We start from the raw sequence: 23,755 nt of genomic DNA, 5'->3' as shown, positions 1-23,755 counted from the left end.
AATGAGAAATAATAAAAAAACAACGATATTTTGATAAATTTTATACTTTCTTAATTTTGGATTTAATTTTCGAGTTACATATTTCACATGCGGAATGAGAGTAAAATGTGGATCAAACATTCTTTTTAAATTTGTAAACTATAGTGTTATTAGTGAAGTACAACAGAAGCTTATAGAGAGCAGCACTCATCAAAGACAATAATTGGATAAGCAAGAAATCCCTGCTTAAGTTTCCACTTATACAAGAAATCATTTTCTACTTTACCAACAATTGATTTGACTACAGTTTCAGGTAATTGATGGTAGGGGCGCTGATTTCATAGTTGGGTTTGTCCGTAATATCGCCTCTTCGATCGGTGCCAGATGTGTCTACAGTTTTCTGCCCTTGTCTGACACACGTAAAAACATGGACGGACGTGCATAAGACAAGGGCAGTGAAGTATAGGCACATACACAAACTATACATTTAATTACATTTCCACACGTGGTAGAGAGAACACAGTAGTACCCAGCAGTACCCAAGCTAACCTGAACTTTGAAACCATTTTGAATATTGTTATTGAGAAAATGACAGAAACGGAGTTTTGTTTGCGTCCCATGAAGTGCGAATTGAATGTTCTATCAGTTCCGGATGGATCTTCCATGTTTATGCAGGGTAATGTAACAAACTATGATTATTTCAAGGGAAAAGATTTTTTCATTATTTAGTATACATATTTACTTTATGACGCAAGTAAGCATTTTCGACCATCTTTTTTTTCTCTCCTATTAGAAGGATATTTGTATAATCACTCTTCTTTTGTTATTCTAAAATGCTAAAAAGTTCTTTTTCTTCTATTATTTTGAGAAGAAAAATTTTTTTCTGCAATCTCCTTACTTCAGTTTGGATCCTAACAAAATGTAAAATGACAAATAAATTCTAGGTCCGTGAACCTGGAACTATAGCATTGATAGGTTGAAACAAAATATATATACTATGTTTAGTGCTGAATTCCATTTGCATAGCTGCCTTATTGCACTTTTTGACATGAATTTGATATGAAAATTGTAATATTTTCTTATTTCTTCAACTCTAAGAATTAATGGACGTGTTTAGTATTTAATGCATTTCTAAATATGCTAATTAATTTTACCAAACAAGAATTTCAATAATTTCTAATTTTAAAATGCACTTGTGTTTTTGTGCTCACAATAAATATGTTTATTGAAAGTAGGTCATTTTTCGATAGTTTGTAGTACATGATTAAATTATAAAATCCTATTGATTAATTTTATTATGAATATTTTTACTTTTTTCCTATTATAAAATGTAACACTAACAAAATATCAAATGCGTTACTATCAAACACTTAATATAATGCTTGTGAGCGTATTTCTCTTCTCTCACTTTACCTTGTTTGGATATAAAAAAGTAAAAAATATTTTTTACATTTTCATTTAATTAGTGAATTTTTAAAAATTTTATTTTTAGTTTTATATTCTAAAAAACTAAAAAAGTAAAAAAAAATATACACTTATTTATTCATAAGCTACACGTAATATTATCATTGATTACAGGACAAAAAATCCAATCCAAAAAATCCAGACCGAAAAATCCATGAAAAAAAGTCCAAAGTACAAAAAATCCAAAATAAAAATGTCCAAAGTCAAAAAATTCAAAATAAATAAAAACGTCCAAAATAAATAATAAAATAAGGCAAATAAAATGAAAACATTCGGAAAATGAATATAAATATTTATTTACTCCAACTTTTTGAAATCTAAATGATTTCCTCTTCAGAGAGTCTATCCAAAAAATATATACAAAATTATAATAATAATAAAAAAATTATTTTAACAATATATAAAAATTGATGAACCAAAAATGAATAATTAAAATAAACGAAAACTTACATGATATGCCTTGACGATGGTGTAGAGTCTGGAGTCAGAAAATTATAATGGAACTTAATGTTAATAAAATAAAAATGAAATTAAATGAAAAAAATTAAGATAAAAATAACTAAATAAATAAAATTTAATAATTAAAGAATTGGTGAAAAATTAAATTTAAATTAATAATTAATAAAAGAATTAGTAAAAAACTGAAAATTATAATTAATGAGAATCAATATATAATGAAAAATAAATTTATGGAAAATTATGAAAAATTAATAAAAAAAATTAGTAATAAATAATACAGTAATAAGATAAATTAACATACCATAAATAAAAATAAATAAATAACGGTTCACAATACAGGGCATATCATTTAAGTCTTCGTTTATTTTAATTATTAATTTTTGGTGAGATAATTATTCATAAATTTTTATTGTTAGAATTTTTTTTTTATTAATAGGAAAGAAAAACGAAGACATTCAGACAAAGAAATTTTTATTATTATTATTATTTTAATTTCGTATATATTTTTTGGATAGACTTCCTGAAGAGGAAATCATTTAAATTTCGAAACGTTGGAGTAAATATTTATATTCATTGTCCGAATGTTTTCGTTTTATTTGCCTTATTTTATAAAAGATCTCGGATGTTAAAGATTATTTAACTAATAAATAACGTAACATGTGAAAAAGCCACGTATTTACTTTTGACGCTATAAAATCGGAATTTAAAATTTTAATGTTAAAATCGCAAGATTTTAATTATTTACATGAATAATAGAATATTATTCACACAAATTCAATTATTTTCATAAATAAAAAAATTTCTTGAAAAATTCAATTATTTTTACAAATAAAAAAATTTCAACCTATGCTATAAAATTTTTAAAAGAATTATTCCAAGAAATACAATATTATTTTCAACAATTTTGATAAAATTTTTTACAAAAATTTAATTATTTACATAAATAAAATTTTTTTTAGAAAAATTCAATTATTTTCACAAATTAAAAAATTTCTAGAAAAATTTAAATTATTCTATAAATTTTTTAAAACAATTATTATTCCAAGAAATACAATTATTTTCAACAATTTTGATAAAATTCTTCTTTACAAAAATTCAATTATTTTTTTTTTCAATATAATTCCAATTAAATTACTCGATTAATTTAATTATTTTTAGAAATTTCCAATGTTAAGTTTACTTACTTTCAATTCACAATCATCGAAATGATCAACTCAAAAAAAAGAACAATAAATTTCATTCAAGGCAACCATTTAAATTTTTATATCTCAATTTTTTTCATTGGATTTTTAATTTCTTTGGCCTTTTTGACCAAAACAAAAAAATCAAAAAATGAGTCCAAAGTACATTAAATTTCAATGATGGTATTGTATATTTGTTTTATATACAATTTATTATAAGAGGTAACCACTCTAGAGGCAGAAATAGGCCCAAAGTAAAAACCTAGTAAGTCGCCTTTGCCGTAAGGTTCAAAGTCGCCTACCGTTTAAGCGACTTTCGCCTTAACGGCAAATGCGACTTACTAGGTTTTTACTTTGGAGACTATTAAATAAGTAAAGTGTTTTTAAAGAGCTCAAAAATAATGAAATTAGATTTAAAATTCTACTGGAATTTAGTAAAAATTTGACCTGGAAATCATGGAAAAGGTATGGAATTTTAAATTCGGATTTCTGTAGGAATCCTGATTAGTGTAACGGAGGGAGTTACTGAGTGGAGTTTTAACATCACATTTATTTAATATTTCAGTAATTTGATAATTTTTTTTTAATTTTTCTTTATGATTTAACTAAAAACTTTAAAATCACAACATATGGCTACATATGGCTGGCCATTTTTTAATTACTTAAATTTTGTAGAATACCTATTGAAAATAAGTATTATTTTTAATTGGGTTTTACTGTACATTACATAGGAAAAATAAATTTAGCAGATTTTATAAAACTTACGGAGTAGCGGATACACATTGAGAGACCTTTGGGTCAGCAGCAGACTTTCGATAGACTGCTACTGACCATTTTGGTGGTACGCTACAGGACTATACTTTTGGGTTGCTGCGGTACAATTTTGGGCGCGTGACAGTCCAAAAGTTGATTAGCTGCAAACCAATGACGGCATCCCCACTACTTCGGTGAGCTTCTCACCAACATTTTGGACTGTCACTCGCCCAAAATTGTATCGCATCGCACTAAAACCATAGTGGAGCTGCTATCTCATACGTTGTTCCGCTGCAGTCCAAAAGGTCTCTCAGTGCAGCTTATTAGGAAACTGAGTTTATTTGATCGAAAATTTAACAGTTTGAATTTTTATTACTATCTTTTAGTACTATTTTATTATTAATTATTATTTATTTTACTATTTTATTATTAATGATGCAATAGAAATTTTTTTCATCGTGTTATGTAGTTTGTTTAGTCCCAATATAAAATGGCTCCACTGATTGCTTTTTTTACTATAGAATATTCTTGCTTTAAATCAAAGTATTTGAAAAAAATGAAAATGAAAAAATGAAACTTGAGACAATTGCAGGCCTCGGATATCTTGAAAAATGAGACTTTTTTCGACTTTTTCTTTAAAAAAATGCGACTTTTTCAACTTTTTTTCTTGTCTTAAAAAAAATATTTGTCTCAGAATTTCTCAAACGGATCACCTAAAACTAAAAAATTTTCTTATTGAACGAAAATATTCTTTTTTACTCTTAATATGCTAAAAATATTAAGCCAAAAAATTTTTTTTGTTAAAGTTCTTAACAATTGAATTTTTTAATACTGCTAAGTTAACAAATTTTTTTCTCGAGTTTCAGTTGACGGATTTAAAATTTTAAATGTCGGTTTTTTCGTCTTGAATTGCACTATTCGAATATATACATATTTTGTTTTTAAATTTTTTTTATTTTTATAATTTTTTTTATTATTTGTTTATAAAATGTCAATTAAAGAGGATAAAATTTCTAAGAAATCCCTCTAAACCAATTTTTGAATTTTAAATTGTTTATAATTTTTTTTACTCAAAGTTAACAATTTGCAATATTTTTTTAGAAAAAATCATGTTTATTTTTTTTATTTTTCATTGCAAATGATTGAAATCAATTTAAATTAGTCCAGCATGACCACCAGACAAATAATAATTTATAATACAATTTATTTAAATTGTTGCAAACAATCTTAATTAACAAATAGATAACTTTGGTTCTTTTTTATAAAAATTTTTTTTTTGCAGCCAAATTTATGTTTATTTAAGTAATCTATGTCGATTTTGGTAAAAAATTATTTTGAATCTAATAATTATCATTGTTGTAACAATCATATGAACAATAATGTAGTTAATACAATTTTTATTTTTTTGTTAGAACGTGAAGAACATATTTGTTTATTAACATTTTATAAACAAATAATATAAAAAATTATAAAAAATAAAAAAATTTAAAAACAAAATATATATTCAAATTGTGCAATTCAAGACGAAAAAAACCCATATTCAAATTTTCATATTCAAATTTTAAATCCGTCAACTGGAACTCGAAAAAAAATTTGTTAATTTAGCAGTACTAAAAAATTCAATTGTTAATAACTTTTACAAAAATTTTTTTTTTTGCTTAATATTTTAAGGGATTCTTCTTAACCATAATAAGAGTACAAAAAATATTTTGTTAAAAGAAAATTTTTTAGTTTTAGGTGATCCGTTTGAGAAATTCTGACCTATTATTAATATTTGTTGAAAACAGTATCTTAAATAAGAAAAGTATTATTGATTTTATTAATTACTGTTATTCTAATATTATTATCATAATTATTTATTTCGTTTGTAAACATTTATGCGTAAAATTTATATATATCATTTTATTTTCTAAAATTTTTAATAAAATATTAGATAACTTTTTATGTCAAAATTTTGTTATTCGATTGCAATAATAAACCCTATGTTCGTAGAGTACATTGTTTTGTTACTTGAATTGGAAATAATCAAAATATTAAAATCGACTTTTTCGACTTTTTTTAAGATTTCAATCGACTTTTTCGACTTTTTTCAAGATTACAATCGACTTTTTCGACTTTTTTCAACTACAAAAGTCGATCCGAGGCCTGCAATTGGGATACATAACCTTTACTACGATTCTATTTTACTCTTAAAATTGCTTTTGAAGTGTAACTTTTAACTAATTATTATTTATTGTTAAAATAGATGGAATATAATTGGATTAAATTTTTTAGGTGATACATCTATAATATCAGCTGTCTATGGACCGGTTGAAGCGAAGGTGCAGAAAATGCTGTATGATAAAGCTCATGTTGAAGTGACATACAATGCAGCAAAAGGACCGCCAAGTATGTTTAAATTTATAATTTGTTTTAAAATTTTTTCTTTTTTTTGCTTCACTACTCTAGTAGTGCAAAATCTATAATTGGCGACAAGTTTACAAAAATTGAAAAGTTTTTCTACTAATATTAACGATAACACAGAAGGATTTTTAGTTTAACTTCTACATAACATGTGTAAAATTTAGATACATTGAGTTTATATTACATGCTAACAAATTTTAAAAGTTTGTAATAATACTTTTATCTTTAGGTGTGAATGGTAGAGTGATGGAGAAGTATATAAAGGACAGTTGTGAATCTGCAATTATGACAACTTTACATCCTGGGGCATCAGTTTCAATAAATGTACAGGAGCTTCAGGATTCAGGAGGGGTAATTGAAATATTTTAATTCTACTGCAATTATTTTTAGCCTAAATTATTGACCCAACCGTCAGTTAACTTTAACTGTCAGATAGTCATAAGAAATAAAATAAAATAATATGTAATTTTATGAGACACTTTTTTCCAAGTATTGAAACAAGATACTACTTTTTTGGTATAATAAATACAAATTACTTCTATTTTTACAGTGTAAAAAAAATCTAGTCAAATATTTCAAAATTTATTTTTGATCAATTTTTCTATAATATAATTAAATTTTCGAAATTTGTATATAAAAATATGTTTCTGTAAATAATTGAAATTTTGTAAAATTTTATTTTCAAAACATTAATTTTTTAAAATGTAATACTTAAGTAATTTTTGAAAATCACATTTTAAAAATTGCAAATTTGGTTAATTAATTTCAAATTTTTAAAATAATTTAATTCTCAAAAATTATAATGAAAAATCAAGATGAAAATTAGTTTTAAAAAAATGATATTAATAAATTACTTCAAAAAAAAAACAATTCTTATAAGTTTTACATTCTCATTTTATTATTAATTTTTAAAATTTCATTATTTTAAATATTTTGAATTACATATTTAATAATAAAAAATAAAAAAATCGGAATGAATAGAAAAATAACAATTGGAATTTTGTACAAAAGCAAAGTTTCCCATATGAGGAAGCAATATTTATTAAAGTAGTTTTTGATAATTTAAATTAAAAAATGACTTTACTTTAAGTGAAAATTATTTTTCTTTTTACAGATCTTAGCCTGCGCTTTAAATGCTTCTTGTCTTGCATTGATTAACGCCAGTGTATCCATGAAGTACACTGTTGCTGCTGTACACTGCATGATTGATAAAGATTCTGACCAGATAATTGTCGATCCTGACAATGTTCAAATTCAGGTAAACTAATTGAATTAAGAATACATAAAGAAAATTTCAAAAAACAAATAACCTGTAAGTTTACAGCAAGCTAGAACCACAAGTTTTGTAACCTTACAAATTTGTTACCACTTCAATGAAGGAGAACAGAAATTTGGTACCACTTTTACTAAAGAAAGCAATATAAAGCATAATTGATGATCTTTTTGGAAGGATATAGAATTTTATACAAAAATATAAATTTCGATTGGTCAATCACAATTTCTAATTCAGAAATAACTGTCTTACAACTGAAAAAAACACATAAGCGACAAATAGGAAGAATGAAGAATTTTTAGAAAAAACGTTTGCATTAAAAACTTTATTTAGAACTCTTATTTCATGAATAAATATGGGGTCAATGTACCAGTGAATGAAGAAAATATTTTTTAAATTCAAAATGGCGGACATTGGATTTAAAAAATTTAGTATCTAAAGGATTGAAAAACCACTGATTACGAATTTAACATCAGTTTTCAAAAATTCGAAATGGGGGATCCAATATGGTGGAGATTAAATTTGAAAAATTTGAGAAAATTTCACAAAATTTGGTATCTATGAGTTTTAAAGGCCACCAATTACGAAATTAGAGTCAGTTTTTTAAAATTCAAAATTGATGATCCAATATAGAGGACATTAAATTTGAAAAATTGATGAATTTTCAAAATCATTGAAAATGATTCGTTGACAAATCATAGAGGGTGTATAAGCAAATAAATAAAAATTTAATCAAATTTTCCATCTGTCTTAATCGCCTTGGGCATTTCGAGAAATGCCTACGAAATTTCCGGCAATGCCTAGGAAATTTGAAAATTTTCTAACATTTCAGAAATTATCCGAATTTCCTAGTAATTCTTACATATTTCAAAACTTCGGGTTTTGCCAGTAACGTATATATTACTTCTTTGTGAAAAAGATGAAATATTGGATTTTTAAACATCTATGAGGTCTCTAACAATTAGTTTTGATTTAGCCATAAAAAAATTAAGATATTTTTAAAATTCAAAATGACGGATCCAATATGGCAGACATTGGATTTAAAAAATTGACCAATTTAAAAAAATTAATATATAAGGGATTTAAAGACCACTGATTACGAATTTAACATCAGTTTTCAAAAATCCAAAATGACGGATCCAATATGAGGCATTTTACGTGAAATATCCTAAGTTGAAATTTCAACTTCTTGAAAAAAATTGAAACTCAGGGAATTTGTTGTTCTATCAAGTAGAAATGTGCCCCAAAAAACATTTTGGACTTTTTCGAAAATTTGAAGGGGGCAGAGGGGGGTCAATTTTACCAATTCTCCTAACACTGTCTACTTTATAATTTTTTTTTGTCCACACTTTTAATGGGAAAAATTTTATAGAAATTCTGAAAAGTTTTTCTTCTGAAAAGTTTTTTCATGCTCTTTCCAATGGTGAATTTTATTTTTTTATATTTTAATAATTGATCCTAATTTTTGATAATTAATATTTAACTTTCAATTTCCCAAAAATCGATCCGTTTTATTTGAAAATAAATTATTGCAAACGAAAGCTGAAGTTTTTTCTTGGGGGTCGTTCATATATATTACTTAACACTTTTTGGGGGGAGGGGGGGGGCTAGTTATTTGTTACGATAAGCAAAAAAAATGGTGCTAATGTATGTATGTATGTAACAGACTACTGATTCGAATTTAACATCAATTTTCAAAAATTTAAAATGTTGGATACAATATGGTGGACATTGAATTTGAAAAATTGACCAATTTTTACAAAATATGGTGTCTAAGTGATTCAAAGACGTCAAATTACGAATTTTTTGCAAGTTTCTGGTTTGGTCTAAAGTGTGACGCCAAAATAAATGAGCCATGATTATAGATTTATCTTGGCTCAAAGCTGGTCAAAGTTTTATTTGGGATGTATGAATATTCCACAACTGACAAACAACCAAAAAGTCATTTAACAGAAAAATATTTAACATAATTGACAATTAACAGAATTGACAAGTAACAGAATTGTCAATTAACAGAATTGTCATGCAACAGAATTGACATTTGGGTAAGACTCCGTCAGAAAAAAAGCGATTTGCAAGTGGTCTTCCGATTTCTTTGAAACCTTGGAAAAAATAGTCTTATATGAGTTACATTTAATCCTAAAAGGATTTTGAAAAATTTCCAAAATGGCGTCCGTTACGCTATGCTCAAAATGAGTGTTGCGTTTTTTTCAAAATTTAATATTTCTGAAACTTTTTGATCGATTTTAATTAAAATTTACAGGCAAAATAGTTAAAAGTACGTAGTTTACTTTAATTTTATGACCAAACAAAATATCAAAATTTTGATAAAAAAAAAGTAAAAAAAAATTTTTGAGTTATTTTTTAGCTCAGTTAGCCTAATTTTTGAATTTTCTAATAAGCAAATATAGATATTTTATAATTTCACCTTTCATTTAATTAAGACAAATTTATGGAGACTTTAATGGTTTTCGAGATATTGCGAATTTAGTGAGTGCGCGTACCACGGAATTATACTCCGTATCGAGGCGGAATATCCCTTTCAGTCAATCAATTAGGATAATAGTCAAAGCATTGTATTAAAAAAATGATATTATATATAAAATATATCAAATCTAACACAAGGATTTTCGAATATATCCACAAAATTTTTTGAATAACTTTTTCTATATAGAAATTTTAATTAATTCTTGTCAAAATTGTATTCCTGTCATGAAAATGAATTGATTCTTTTATAAAAAGTGTACATTTCACCAATATTTAGAATTAATAGTTATTTCTATTTTTCACAAAATATTCAAAATTTGTATTATTTTAAATTTTATCTTAACATTTTAAAATAACTATTCTATAATAAAAAATTAAACAATTGGTATATATTATATTGAGGAAGCTAAATGGTCATAAAATGAATCTTTGTATTTTGTAAATTTTGAAATTCTGACTCCGGATTCATATTTAGCGACTCCAAAAACTTTTTTGACAATAGTGTTTACAATGCTTTGACTATTATCCTAATTGCGTGACTGAAAGGGATATTCCACCTCGATACGGAGTATAATTCCGCGGTACGCGCTTCCACTAAATTCGCAATATCTCGAAAACTATTAAAGTCTTCAAAAATTAATTTATTTAAATGAAAGGTGAAACTATAAGGAATCTATATTTGTTTATTAGAAAATTCAAAAATTAGGTCAACTGAGCTAAAAATTCGTTCTGGTACAAAAGGTCCAAATCAAAAGATCCAAAAAATTAAAAATCCAAAAGGGCAAAAAGTCCAAACAAAAAAAATATATTTTCTATTGTTTTTATTTCATTTTTTTTAATTTAAAAATTCAAAAAGATAAAAAGTGCAAAAAAATATATGTTCTATTGTTTTTATTGCTTCCTCATAAAACCCATTTTTTAAAATTGCTTTACGATTTTTAAAAAAAAAAGTTATGTAGATTTGAAATTTTTTTATTTAGGCAAATGTAGGTACAAAGAAGTTCAAAATGGCATTTAATTTCAAATCTACATAACTTTTTTTTAAAAAAACGTAAAGCAATTTTGAAAAATGGGTTTTAAAGCTTAGATATAGTACTATACGATGCAATTTCGCAAATTGAAAAAAAAAAATTGGTTAACCAAAAAAAAATTCCGAAAAGTGGCCAAAATAGCCATTTTTTGGCTATTTAAGTCAATATTACAAGAAATCCTGACGTGATGGGCCATTTCGGAAATCGGATTCGTATTCTATACGTCAAAAAAGCTATAAGAATTACCTACCACTTTTTCTGTAACAGAACTAAGACAAATTTGAAGGCCTGTGTAATTATACATATTTTGGACAATTTGCAATTTTGGACTTTTTGTACTCTTGGATTTTTTGTACTTTGGATAAATAAATTTTTGGACCTTATGGATTGGACCTTTCGTCTTGGACCTTTCGGATTGGATCTTTTGTACCCCAATCCTAAAAATTAACTCATAAATTGTTTTTGACATTTTTTATCTAAATTTTGAAATGTTTTTTGGTCATAAAGTTAAAGTAAACTACGTACTTTTAACTATTTTGCCTGTAAATTTTATCAAAATTGATTAAAAAGTTTCAGAGATATTAAATTTTAAGATAACGCAACACTCATGTTCAACATAGCGTAGCGGCATCCATTTTGAAATTTTTTTTAAAAATTCTTTTTTGGATTAAATGTAATTCATATAAGACTATTGATATAACAGAATTGATATTTAACATAATTGTCGTGCTGCAGAATTGACATTTATCACAATTGTCATGCAACAGAATTAATATTTATCACAATTGTCATGCAACAGAATTGATATTTAACATAATTGTCATGCTACAGAATTGACATTAACACAATTGGCATGCAACAGAATTGTCATGCAACAAAATTGGCATGTAACTGAATTGATATTTTACATAATTATTTCAGCGCGAATTTTTAATTTGACCAATGTCTGTTGCATAGAAATTGTGTTAAATGTCAATGCAATTGAATGGAGAGCGTTCACAAAAAATGATGTCTCGCAAAAACGTGACATCATTTGTGAACGCTTTCATGTCAATTTTTTTACATGACATTTCTGTTAAATGTAGAGCTGTGCGAAATTCGATTCGAACCGAGTTTTGTTCGGTTTTGGGGCGCCGAAAATTCGACACTTGAATCTCCTAGTTCGAGTGTCGGATGTCGAAAACTAGGCTAATTCGAATGTCGGTTTTTCGACATTCGAACTGGAGTGACTCGAACTAGACTATTGAAATGTCGAATTTTAGAATTCGACATTTTAGCGTTCCAAAACCGAACAAAACTCGGTTCGGTTCGAATTTTGTAGTAACTCGAATGTCGAATTTTCGACATTCGAATTGGGCTAGTTCGAATTTTCGACATTCGAACTAAGCAAACTCGAATGTCGAATTTTTGACATTCGAACTAGGCGAAAAAATTCAAACAGTTTGGTTCGAATTATTTTGCACAGCTCTAGTTAAATGTCAATTATGTTGCATGACAATTCTGTTACATGTCAATTCTGTTGAATTTTAATTCTGTTACTTCTCAATTTTGTTGTATGTCAATTATGTTAAATATTTTTCTGTTAAATGACTTTGGTTGTTTGGCAGTTGTGGAATATTCATGCGTTCTTTTTATTTAGAGACTTAAATGTCATAGTTTAAAACTGGTGAATAACATAATAAATGTTTCATACAAATATAAAATCGGTACACATATTTGCTAAGGTCTTTTGTGAAATAAACAATCCTTTTAATTTTGAATGTCTTAAAGATATACCAAGAAAATATATAATGGTACTAAATTCTAGTTTTTGTAGTTATTTTTTTCTACTGGGGAGAAGAGGAAAATGCTTTTAACGCATGCCCAGGAAACTCTCATTTCGCTAGGGTTTGACGGGCTCAGCACAAAATGCAAAGATAAAAAACCTTGCATACATGCTGTAAGCAGTCACCAATACCAAGCAAAATCCTCTTCTTGATTCCCCTGGGTTTCGAACCTTCTATCCACGTACGGAACTACCTTTCGGCTTCAGACTTTGCAGATAAATTGTCCCATTTAGTCGTTGCCACGACTCTACCTTGCCGCTCTTGTTCTGGCCTTATTTTCTCCTTGTCCTTTATAAAGATTTCTTTGCTTCCTCTAGGGCAGTTCTTAAGACTTTGCATCTTCCTGATCCATGCTTGATATTCTCCTTTTTGCTGAACTTCGCCTGGCATAAGAAGCAGCATGGACTCTTCTTGCAATCAGCTATCTTATGGCCGGCTTCTCCGCACTTGAAGCACGCAGCCGGCCTATCTACTGCTTGGCAGCCTCGACCTATATGGCCGTAGTCAAGACACCTATGAGACCTCTTGGCCATAACTCTTCTTCTAACCTTGCAGGACATAAAACCAATCTTAATGTGCCCCATTTTTTCCAGCTTATTAGCGTCCTTTTATTGGCTAGTGACTACGACAGCGAGCTTTATTCCTCGCTTGTTTGGTCCAAGGACCGCCACCTTTCTGCTACCTGCTGGTACCGTAGAAATTTTTTCCATGGCATCCTGAACGTCTTTCTTTTCTGTAAGGGCATCCAATTACCTACCTACTAGAACTCCAATTGAGGCTCCGCATCCTAAAAGGGCACTCTGACCAAGTTAATTAATCCCTGGTAGAACTTTTCATTTTTTTTGGTCGCTGTTGCGTGCTTCTCCTTGACACCCTGTATGAGCGATGTTAAGCTTCTGAGTCCATCAATGATTGTCATATTGTCATTCTTCTGGACTTCACAGGACTCAGCATCTTACTGACCTCTTTCTCCATTTTTAGAATGCTCGCTGCCTCTTCTTCCCTCAGCTTAATGCATTCATCTCTATCTTCATTACAGTTGGCAATTGTGAACCTTGTTCACAATGATCTGTGGTACTCCCAACGCGTTGTTGCGCTCCTGAATCCTTAGACCACTGGCCACCGTCCTCACACCAGGTGCTTGACGATCGAAACCAGTGAGGTATTTAGCCGAAGCATTACCCCACAAGTACTCTTCCTTATTTCTACAATCGCTCATACTTTTCTTTTTGCTGGTTTTGGTCCACGACGAGTATTTGATTTCCTCGATACCACCTATTTCTAGGAAGCAACCCTATCCGCCACCTGGGACGCGTCCGATAGAGGACCAGCAACCCCGCGCAAGAGAACAAGTCCTAATGCGCTGCAGTTAGAATAAAGTTCCAACTGAACACAGATACTTTTGTAGATATTAGATTCTACTAAATAGAATTTATAGATTTGGACTGATTTAGTATATAATAGTCAGATACACTGAACAAATTCTATATGCAATTAAAAAATTGCAGTTGTACATTCTACTAAGTAAGCAGTTAGCTCTAGGGGAGTGTGTCTAGTTGTGAGACGGGTTTTATTTTTGACCTATGAATTGTAAATGGGTAAACGAAATTGTAATTAAAATACACCGTTCAAAAAGTAACTTAAATACTAACTTTTATTCGAAGAAAGTGTAGTGTTCAGGTGGACTCGAAAAATTTTATGATCAATTTTCCGAGCACATTGTTTGTGTCATGGTTGGCCATGGTCATGGTTGGTCAGACGGTTAACAAAACTGCGAGGAATTGAGTATAAAAAAAGCTTGGAAAAAATAATAATAGAAGATTAAAAAGTTTTTGGCTGGCCCAACTTTGGGCAATGGTTGACCTGAAGGTTGGAAAAACTCTGAGGAACTTAGTTCAAGAGATTTAAAATTTTTGTTTGGCCAAACTCTAAACCACTATTTTTATATAATCCCATACAAGTGTAACATAGTGGTCAGAGTATAAGGTTGAGGTTTCGATGAATTTTTCAAAAAAGTGTCTGCCATATTGGATTCGCCATTTAAAATTTCTAAAAACTGCCTTGAAATTAGTAATCAGCGACCCAGAAAACATCTGAGTAACGAGTTTCAAGCAAATCCAATGAATTTTTCAAAAAAGTGTCTGCCACATTGGATCCGACATTTTACATTTTCATAAACTGACTTTAAATTAGTAATCATCGATCCCGATTTTTGATTTAGTTTTCATATGATCTGATTAAATCATGTTGGATGCTATCATTAGGACGTCAACGTTTTAAACAATTATTATTATGAAATGAGATGAGCGCATCCAATTTTTCCATTCATTCGCTCCAGTTGTATTACGGACTGATAGACTGGCACTTTTACTTTTGTATGAATAGAAACTTTTTGAACTTTTGTTTTCTAAGGGATTTAATCGGTATGAAATGAGAAAAAAAGTAGCTTTAATTTCCAATACTTCACCCACATGTTGTCTCTCTTCCTATTCCACAAACGCCCTGATAGACTTACGTTTCTCTTTTCTATATGTTCTCAGTAAACTATATTCAAATCTACAGCGACCAGCATGAAATATGAAAGTAAAATTTATTGCTTGCTGGCTCCCGGATTGTAACTAATTACAAATTAAATTACAACAAATTATTTTTATTATATAATTTATCTTCTGAAGTGATAATATATATTTAAAAGAAGAAAATTAAAGTGAATAAAAAAGTTCAGTGTGAGAAAAAAATCTTTTAATTAGATTTTAATAAATCTTATTTAATTCAAATTAATTGTTTTTATGCATTGAAATTAAACCACTGCATTTGAATTATGTTGCAAAGTTAACTTACTTTAAGAGAGTATTCTGGTCTATAGGCCTCAATTTCAGGCGTTTTTCCGAGTAGAATAAAAAGGAAAGTTTAACATTTTTAGTATTTACTTTTCTTGCAAGTTGTTTATTAATGTTTAAAGAGTACAGAAAAAAATTAGGAAACAAAATAATAAAAAAATTTAAAAGTTATAAACTGATGAAGTGGGGACTGAAAAAAAGAAAGTGCGTACTGGTTGACAGTGTGGAGACTTTTGTAATGTTCTAAAACAAAAAACTCAAAGAAATTCTTGATTATTAAAGGCTTCGCTATGGTCGGTACCTTGGAAAAGAAAAAATAAAATTTTTTAGCAAAATGGCGACGATTTAAAAAAAATGGTGTTTTTTGATTCTGTTTTTTAACTTTTTTGAATTTTTTAAAAATAGTAAAAAAATATATTTTTCAAAATCCAAGGTTTCGACTATAAAGAGATATACAAAGAACATTTCTGCAAAATTTGAAGTAAATCGGTTGAGAAGATTTTGAGTTATCGTGCCAACAAGAATTTTTTTCAATTCACACTTCACCAGTTCATAACTTTTAAAATTTTTGATTATTTTTTTTAAAGAAACAAAAAAACAAGTTTTTTATTATTAATTTTAATAAGAATTCAATCTGAAAAATTACTTTTCTCACATTAGAAGAGAAAATTCTATTTTAAGGAATGAAATATTTTTTCTGTTTAGTACTGGATTTGAATTAAATATAAAGAAGGCAAAAAAGACATTAACCTTTAGAGAGCTGATAAATTTGCACAAATTTTAGTAGTTTTTTATTACAAAAAATAAAATAAGAAGGGTGGCCACTATACTGGCCACCCTGGTCCTCTAAAGTTTAATCTATAATAATTTCCTTTCTTCAAATGCGCTAACTTTATAAGAATTTATATGAAAATTTATTTTTATAACAAAAGTCATCTAAAATCGAAACTTTTTTTTACTGTTTTCAGAACTCACGAGCTTCGTTCACTTATGCTTTTGATAGTGTCAGAAAGGACGTTATCTGTTGCCACACAACTGGTACTTTCTTGGAGAAAGATTTAATTGCAACTAAAAAGTGTTGTAAAAATGCATGTCAATATATTTTTGATTTCTACAGAGAAATTGTAAAAAAATATGCAAACATTATTTAAATGGAGTTTGAATTTTTTCCATAAATATTATATGCACTCTTATTAATCTAGCTTCTAAAGTAAACTTCACAACATTTCAATTAAAATTCTAGTAATTTACAGAATAAGAAAATTTGTTCGTTTTTTTAGAAAATGTATCATTCACAAAACTTTTTACCATTAAGACAATCTTATTACCATGTGCGAGTAAATCGTTCTATATGTTGTAATATTGATATTCCAATAAAATAAATAATATTAATTATATGTGAATTTAATTTATCAAACTGAACCTCAAAATTTTATAATATACGGAAAATTTTGAAATTATGTTTTTACTCTTCAGATATATGAATGATAAAGTAGAATGTGAAAGAGACTTCTTGAGGTTTGAAGTAGATGGCAAGCTCTACTTGTCTGAATGATACTGCCCTCAAGTGCTAAATATTTGAATTATAAGCTACATATGAAATTTTTGTTAAGTTATATAATTCCCGCTTTTCGCGGAAATGTCCTTTTTTTATTTTTTTGGTAAAATTTTTATTTTTCTAGAAAAACAATTTTATTTTTTATTATTTTTTAATTCTTCATTTATAACTTTATGTTTTTTAAATTCCAATTTTAATTAATTTTGATTTTATATTAATTATTTGTAATTTTTCGATGTTATAATTTTAAAATCATCTTTATTTACTAATTTTTTTGTTTATTCTTCGAATTCATTGCATTATTTTGAATGAACTCTCTGATGAGGAAGTCATTTAGATTTTGAAATGTTGGAGCAAAAAATATTTATTTTGCAACAGAAAGTCTAAAAACAATAATTTCGGGGAAAGTTCGTTCGGTAAAAATATTTTCGGTATAATATCATTCGGTAACAAATTTTTCGGGAAAATTGATTCGGAAAAAGTTCATTCGGTAAAAATATTTTCGGTATAATATCATTCGGTAACAAATTTTTCAGGAAAATTGATTCGGGGAAAGTTCATTCGGTGAAAAAGCATTCGGTAAAATTGATTCGGGGAAGTGACCGGGAATCTAAATTAAATTTACATATAGTAGAAGATTCATTAAAAACTTTTTAAAATATTTTTTAAATTTTTGCACATTAGTTGAATATAAAAGATAAAATCGTATGATAATGAGCATACTGAAATATTTAGGGAAACTTCTCTAAAGCTTTTATAGTAAAAAATTTTCCTAAAACCTACAGGAAGGTTTGTGTTTTATTATTAGTACATCTTTATGTTACACAATTATTGAAAACTTAATTATTCTGTTTAATTTTTCACCGATATTAACAAAGAAGATATTAAACATTAATTATAAAAAATTTTATATTCTATTTTTATGTGAAAAAATATATCTTCAAAACAAACAATTTTTTGGCCAAAAAAATTATCTTTAGTCAGCTTTAGGTTTTAGCATTATTTTTAATTAATTTAAGCTTTTCATAAATGATGTTACAAGAGTCCTGCAAGAACCACGCCCGATCACCAATCACGTTGGCATCGTCGTGCCCTTTGTTTCCTGGCTGGACAGAAACCCTAACAGAAGAGCAAAAGCATCTCTGGTTAAGGACTCGGTGGCCATCGTTGGACGTCCATTAAATACAGAAATAAGGCTTCCAAGCGCGCCCTGAACCGAGTCAAACCAGATTCTGTTGCACAAGGCCCCAACTGTGGAGAATAAGATGGAAAATAAGAAAGAGAGACAGAAAGAAAAAGAAAGACAGAAAAATGGAGAGCCGGGTCAGACCGGGCTAACGTTTAGCTGAGGTCGCCCGAGGCCCTCAGACCATTAACAAGGAGCGCAGCAATTTATGGACGGACTCGCTCATTTCCACTTTATTATTATTTTCTCATCTCATAGATGGATTTTTTTCTTCACTTTATTTACGTTTTCATTTTTTTTTTTTTTTTTTTTTTTTTTTATTTCAACCCACGCTATTCGACCATTTTTTCTCTTATTTCCTTTTGAAATACATGTTTCTTTGCAAAAAAAAGGAAGAATTATCAAATATTTTGTTAGCAGTAAATTCACTGTTAAATCTTATTTATATTTGCGATTATTGCAGATTTGTGATAATTGTTTTAGAGTAACAGAAACATTATTTTTTTTATGTAAATATTCGATTTGAAAATTGAGAATTCAAAAATCTTTTCGAAAATCTATTTCCATAGAATTTTAATGTTTACATATTTAAATTAATATTTTGTTTCCAAAATTCTACTAATTTGTCATTTGAGATCTCAAACTTTCGCTTTTCTAAAAGAACATATAAAATGTTTAGAATTGATAAGAACAGTGTAAAACAAGAATTTATTGCCTTAATCCGCCTCTTCCCATCAACCATACAGAGGGCCTTACGTCTCTTTTTTTTTCTTTTTTACTTCACATTCGCTTTTAGAATGTGTGTGTGTGTAGCATATCTTCTTCAGATTTCAATATGAATAACTATGGAATTTTTAATGTACGAAATGTCTTCACTCGATAAATTTGCATTTTCTTTAATCTCAAAATTTATGCAAATTGAATTTTAAATTTTTATGAGTTGGAATGGCCAAAAATTATTATTATTAATTTAAAAAATCAGAATTATAGAAATAAAAAAAATTCTAAACTAGAGATAATTTTATATGGTTTATATTCTTTAATTTTTGTCAGTATAAACAAATTTCGATACATTTTCTTAAAGAAAATGTATCAAAATTTGTTTATACTGACAAAAATTGTATTTTTAAAATAATCAATTATCACTATTGTATTTCTAAAGAAGTAATTTCATATTATGATGTAAATTTTTATTACCAACTCGAGCAAACCAGGTTCGTCTAACTTCCATCGTTGTATTCATCTTCCCCATGTTTCATAATTTTTTTTCTCCTATTTTTCAGTCTTGAGTTCTTGTGCTTCCTTTTTACTCCATGCGCCGATTGGTGCGAGGTCTGTAGTTATGAAATTAGTATGAGCGATCAACTCGAGGAAATAATCGCTTGGAAGGCTCCAGGATTGGACAATGGCTCGTATCTGAATATGTTACCACCAATCCTATCTTACTCAATTTTCATTGGTTCTAAAATATACGGTTTACCTCAAGATGGTAATTTTAGAAAAATTGTAACGTTCGGTTATTGATTCTAAGCTTTAGAAGTTTATTCCTTCAAACAGATAAGGCAATAAATTTTTAATCGATAAAAGACATACCTACATTTTAAATAATTATTTTTGGAATTTAATATTCGTAAATTGTAAATTTACTTGGTTATTGGGACAGTATAATTTGGAAAAGGAACCCGTGCGATCGATTTCAAATGCATTTTAATTTAAGTCTATTCGAAAGTTTTTGTTATTCTCGAACTAAATAAGATTTTTAAGATAATTTAACACGCTCGGATTAGTCTTTTTATTGTCTCGAATCTATCCAGTGTTTTTATATTCTCATCACTAATGAGAATATATATTAAATACAAATGTGATTTATTATGCTGTAATAACAAATCGTGTGGTATAATATTTTTTGTTTAGATGCGTATCTGGAGTCTCTTAAAATAAGATAATGTTATTTTATGTTTAAAATACAAATTACTTTCATCGTAATTGGTTTTAGCAAATTGAAAATTAAAATTATCATATTTTGAATAAGGAAAGTAAATAATAAAATGTTTAAGACAATGAAAATTATTTTGCCCAAAAAGTAAACTTAACAGTGTAGATAATATAATTAATGTTTTACGTCTGAGAAGGAGACCAGAAGCACTATTTGGAACATTCAAATGCGAATTTTAGTAAAAATTGTATAAAGATTTAAATTTACCGATTAAATAAATGTTCAGGAAAGTTTTAAGCTAAACATTTATTAATATTTATTAATATTCCAAACATTGCAAGTAAAGATTTAATAAATTTTTAGGAAAGTTTTAGTGCTGTGGAGGGTCTAACAGTGCAAAAACAAACTATATAATTTGCTTTTGTCTCTATCAAAGTTATAAATAAATTTTCAAATCTGCCAAATTAAAATCAGGGTTGCCATAAGTGAGGGAAGTCAGGGAAAAAGTTTTTTGTCAGGGAAATTTTTCAAAATTGAATGAAATCGATTTTTTAACACTTAACATTTTGAAAAATTCGTATTTTATGGGACGAATGATTATTTTGCATTTTATAGTTCAAATGTTCACTGTTTTGAGGTTTACCAAGTCGAATTTAATAAAAAATTTTAATTAAAAAATAAAAAATTTAATTAAAAACAATATTTGAAAAATCAACTTAACAGAATTTAATAAAATATAATTTATATTGAACAGAACAGTGCTTTTATATTACCGATTAATTTTTATTTAACCAAATTCTTATTCAACAGAATTTCTATTTAGCCGAAGTTTTATGAAGCAGATTTTCTAGTTTACCGAATTTTCATTTGAGGAAAAATCTGACAAATAATCGTAACAAAAGTTAGTCCAATGTCAAAATTTCGTATTTTAAAAGAGAAGATGGTATTAAATTTTAAATTCCTTTTGGTAGAAGCATAAGGAATTTAATTTTCTACAATTTGACCAATTTAAGGTTATATTTAAATAAAAATTATAATTTTTGGTCAATAATAAATGACTTAAGTAACATAACTGTCTGATTCTTCCTCAAAATTTCCATTCAACTGAATTCACATTTAACAAAATTTCTATTTGACAGGACTCTTAGTAAATTGAATTTTCATTAAACATCATTTTTATTTCAATAAATGTTTCATTAAGCATAATTCTCATTCAACTGAATTTCTACTCAGACAAATATTTAATAACAGAATTTCAATTGCACCAAATTTTCATTTGTTCGAGACTTTATTTTAACGAGTTATCAGTTAATTAAATTCTTCAAAAAATTGAATTTTTATTTGTCAGAATAACCGTCCGGTAGATAAATCAAAAATATTTCAGAGTGGGTTTCAAAATTGACCAATTTCAATTTTGTTAATATTTTCTGATGGGTTAATTTTCAAATATATGTCGAAATGTTTTGCCGAATGTTTAAGCAAATGAAAGATTTGTTCAATGAGAACTTAAATTTTTAATAATTACATAAAAATAACATTTTGTGATAATAACTATAATGTTCGGACCACTAGAGATTTCGAGAATTAACAATTCTAAAACCTCAAAATTCAACTAAATAGAAACAAAATACTCTGAAGTATATTTTTCTAGTTTTCAGTAGGAAGTTTTCTTCAGTAATACTAAAAGTTATTTTGGAAATATAAATTTTAATAGCAAATTTCACTATTCATGGAGGAAATTTTACTGAAATTTACTTCAGACATAGTGAAATTCATGAAATTTTATAATAAATGTAGTGTTGTAACAAAAATTTTTATTCAAAGTTTAGAAAAATTACCGACTTCGGAATAAAATAATTAAAATAACAAAAAATTAACAGAAAAATTTGATTTAAAAAAGCTTTGATTGAAAGAGAAATGAACAAACTTTAAATAAACCGTATTTGCTATACTAATATTATATTTAATTTGAAAATTCAGAAAAATTAATATTTAGAATCCGGGTTTTCAATTGTCAGAAACAAAAAGAAAATGGTTCATTTTTATTAGCTCATAAATATGTATAGACAATAAGATTTTTCAAGTAAATTTCACATACGTTTTAGTCAAATTTTGCTAAATGACATGCTAGATTAACAAGGAAGAATAATAAATTAGTTGCTTTAACTTGATTTTCAGTAAAATTTCCCTAAAAAAATAAAAAATTAATTGCTAAACCTTCTTAGTCACATATTGACCAGTCTACATTGTAAAATTAATAATATTTTATTTTTCTCCTTGTAAAAAAATATAAACTTTGTATTCATGTTATTTATTTTATTTTTGCTTACTTATGATTTTAAATGACTAAAAATTAACTGGTTAAATTAATGAATTATTGGGCCGGGACATGCAACGTAAAATTCAAAAATTCATTTCTCACGAATATCAAAACACACATCTTTGTAATTTACAGGAATTTTTAAGGACATTACAAACTTTCTTTGAAATATTTTTTAAAGAAAAAATGTTACGGACTTCGATTAAAAAAATATTGAAAAATTATTGTTTAAATAAATAAATGAAAAAATTAATTAGGGTCATTTGGTGTAAATGTAAGTTGTATAGTTAAGAAATAGTCAAGAAAAACGTTATCTCAAGTATATATTATTGCTGTATTAAGGGTTGAATAAACTGAAAAAAATTCGTAGTAGATTGAATCACTTGATTGATACTGCATCATATAACAACAAAAATCAACTTTTGGAAAAATTTTCAAACAATTGAAATTTTGTAAAATCTTTTTAAAATAATTTTAACTATTAACAGGATCATGTTTTCTCAAAAATTTTAATAAGTCCAAAAACTAAATTTTCATAAATTTTTAATTACTTTGTTCGAAGATAATTGAATCTTAAAAAATTATTATAAAACAATTATAATAATTAGTTTTTAAATTAAAAATATTTTAATGTAATTTATCGAAAATAATTGAATTTATTAAAAGAATTTTTGTATTACTTTAAAAAAAACTAATTAATTTTTTGATGAATTTTAATTAAAAATTTCGAACATGATTATTTTCTTCAAAATGTTAAAAATAATTTTAAAATGTTATTATTTTTGAATGTATTTGAATTTTTTGAAATATGTAATTGAAAATATCGAATTTTAAAAAATTAGAAACTAATTTTCATTTTTAAATTTACCTTTAAAGATTTTTCTCATCAAAATTTTTTATTATTTCAATTATTTTCAAAATTTGCATTTAAAATTCTTTAAAAATTGAAAATAAATACCAGTAAATAATTGAAATAAATTAATTATTTTCAATTACATTTCAACTATTCAAAAAGATTTTTATTATATTATAAAAATTTAAAAAAAAAAAAAAAATTTT

At 26.9% G+C, this 23,755-nt stretch overlaps 1 protein-coding gene across 1 annotated transcript; it reads left to right on the top strand.

The window, feature by feature from the left end:
* Positions 1 to 370: 370 nt before the first annotated feature.
* On the top strand, positions 371 to 17,091 carry LOC122505917 (exosome complex component RRP46). Its single transcript, XM_043617799.1, has 5 exons — positions 371 to 655; positions 6,111 to 6,224; positions 6,469 to 6,590; positions 7,354 to 7,497; positions 16,665 to 17,091. Exons 1-5 carry the CDS (start codon positions 568 to 570, stop codon positions 16,845 to 16,847), a joined length of 651 nt encoding a protein of 216 aa, XP_043473734.1. The 5' UTR covers positions 371 to 567; the 3' UTR covers positions 16,848 to 17,091.
* Positions 17,092 to 23,755: the final 6,664 nt, after the last annotated feature.

Source organism: Leptopilina heterotoma, unplaced genomic scaffold (assembly GCF_015476425.1).
Source record: "Leptopilina heterotoma isolate Lh14 unplaced genomic scaffold, ASM1547642v1 Lhet_38, whole genome shotgun sequence".
NCBI lineage: Eukaryota > Metazoa > Arthropoda > Insecta > Hymenoptera > Figitidae > Leptopilina > Leptopilina heterotoma.
This window is presented reverse-complemented; position numbering and strand designations above follow the sequence as displayed.

What these genes read in the sequence shown, in the direction of transcription:
- LOC122505917 (XM_043617799.1), top strand. Translation starts at nt 568, where the DNA reads ATGACAGAAACGGAGTTTTGTTTGCGTCCCATGAAGTGCGAATTGAAT. An exon ending in AGCTTCAGGATTCAGGAGGG is followed by an intron (nt 6,591 to 7,353) that starts GTAATTGAAATA and finishes TTCTTTTTACAG; the next exon opens with ATCTTAGCCTGCGCTTTAAA. An exon ending in CTGACAATGTTCAAATTCAG is followed by an intron (nt 7,498 to 16,664) that starts GTAAACTAATTG and finishes TACTGTTTTCAG; the next exon opens with AACTCACGAGCTTCGTTCAC.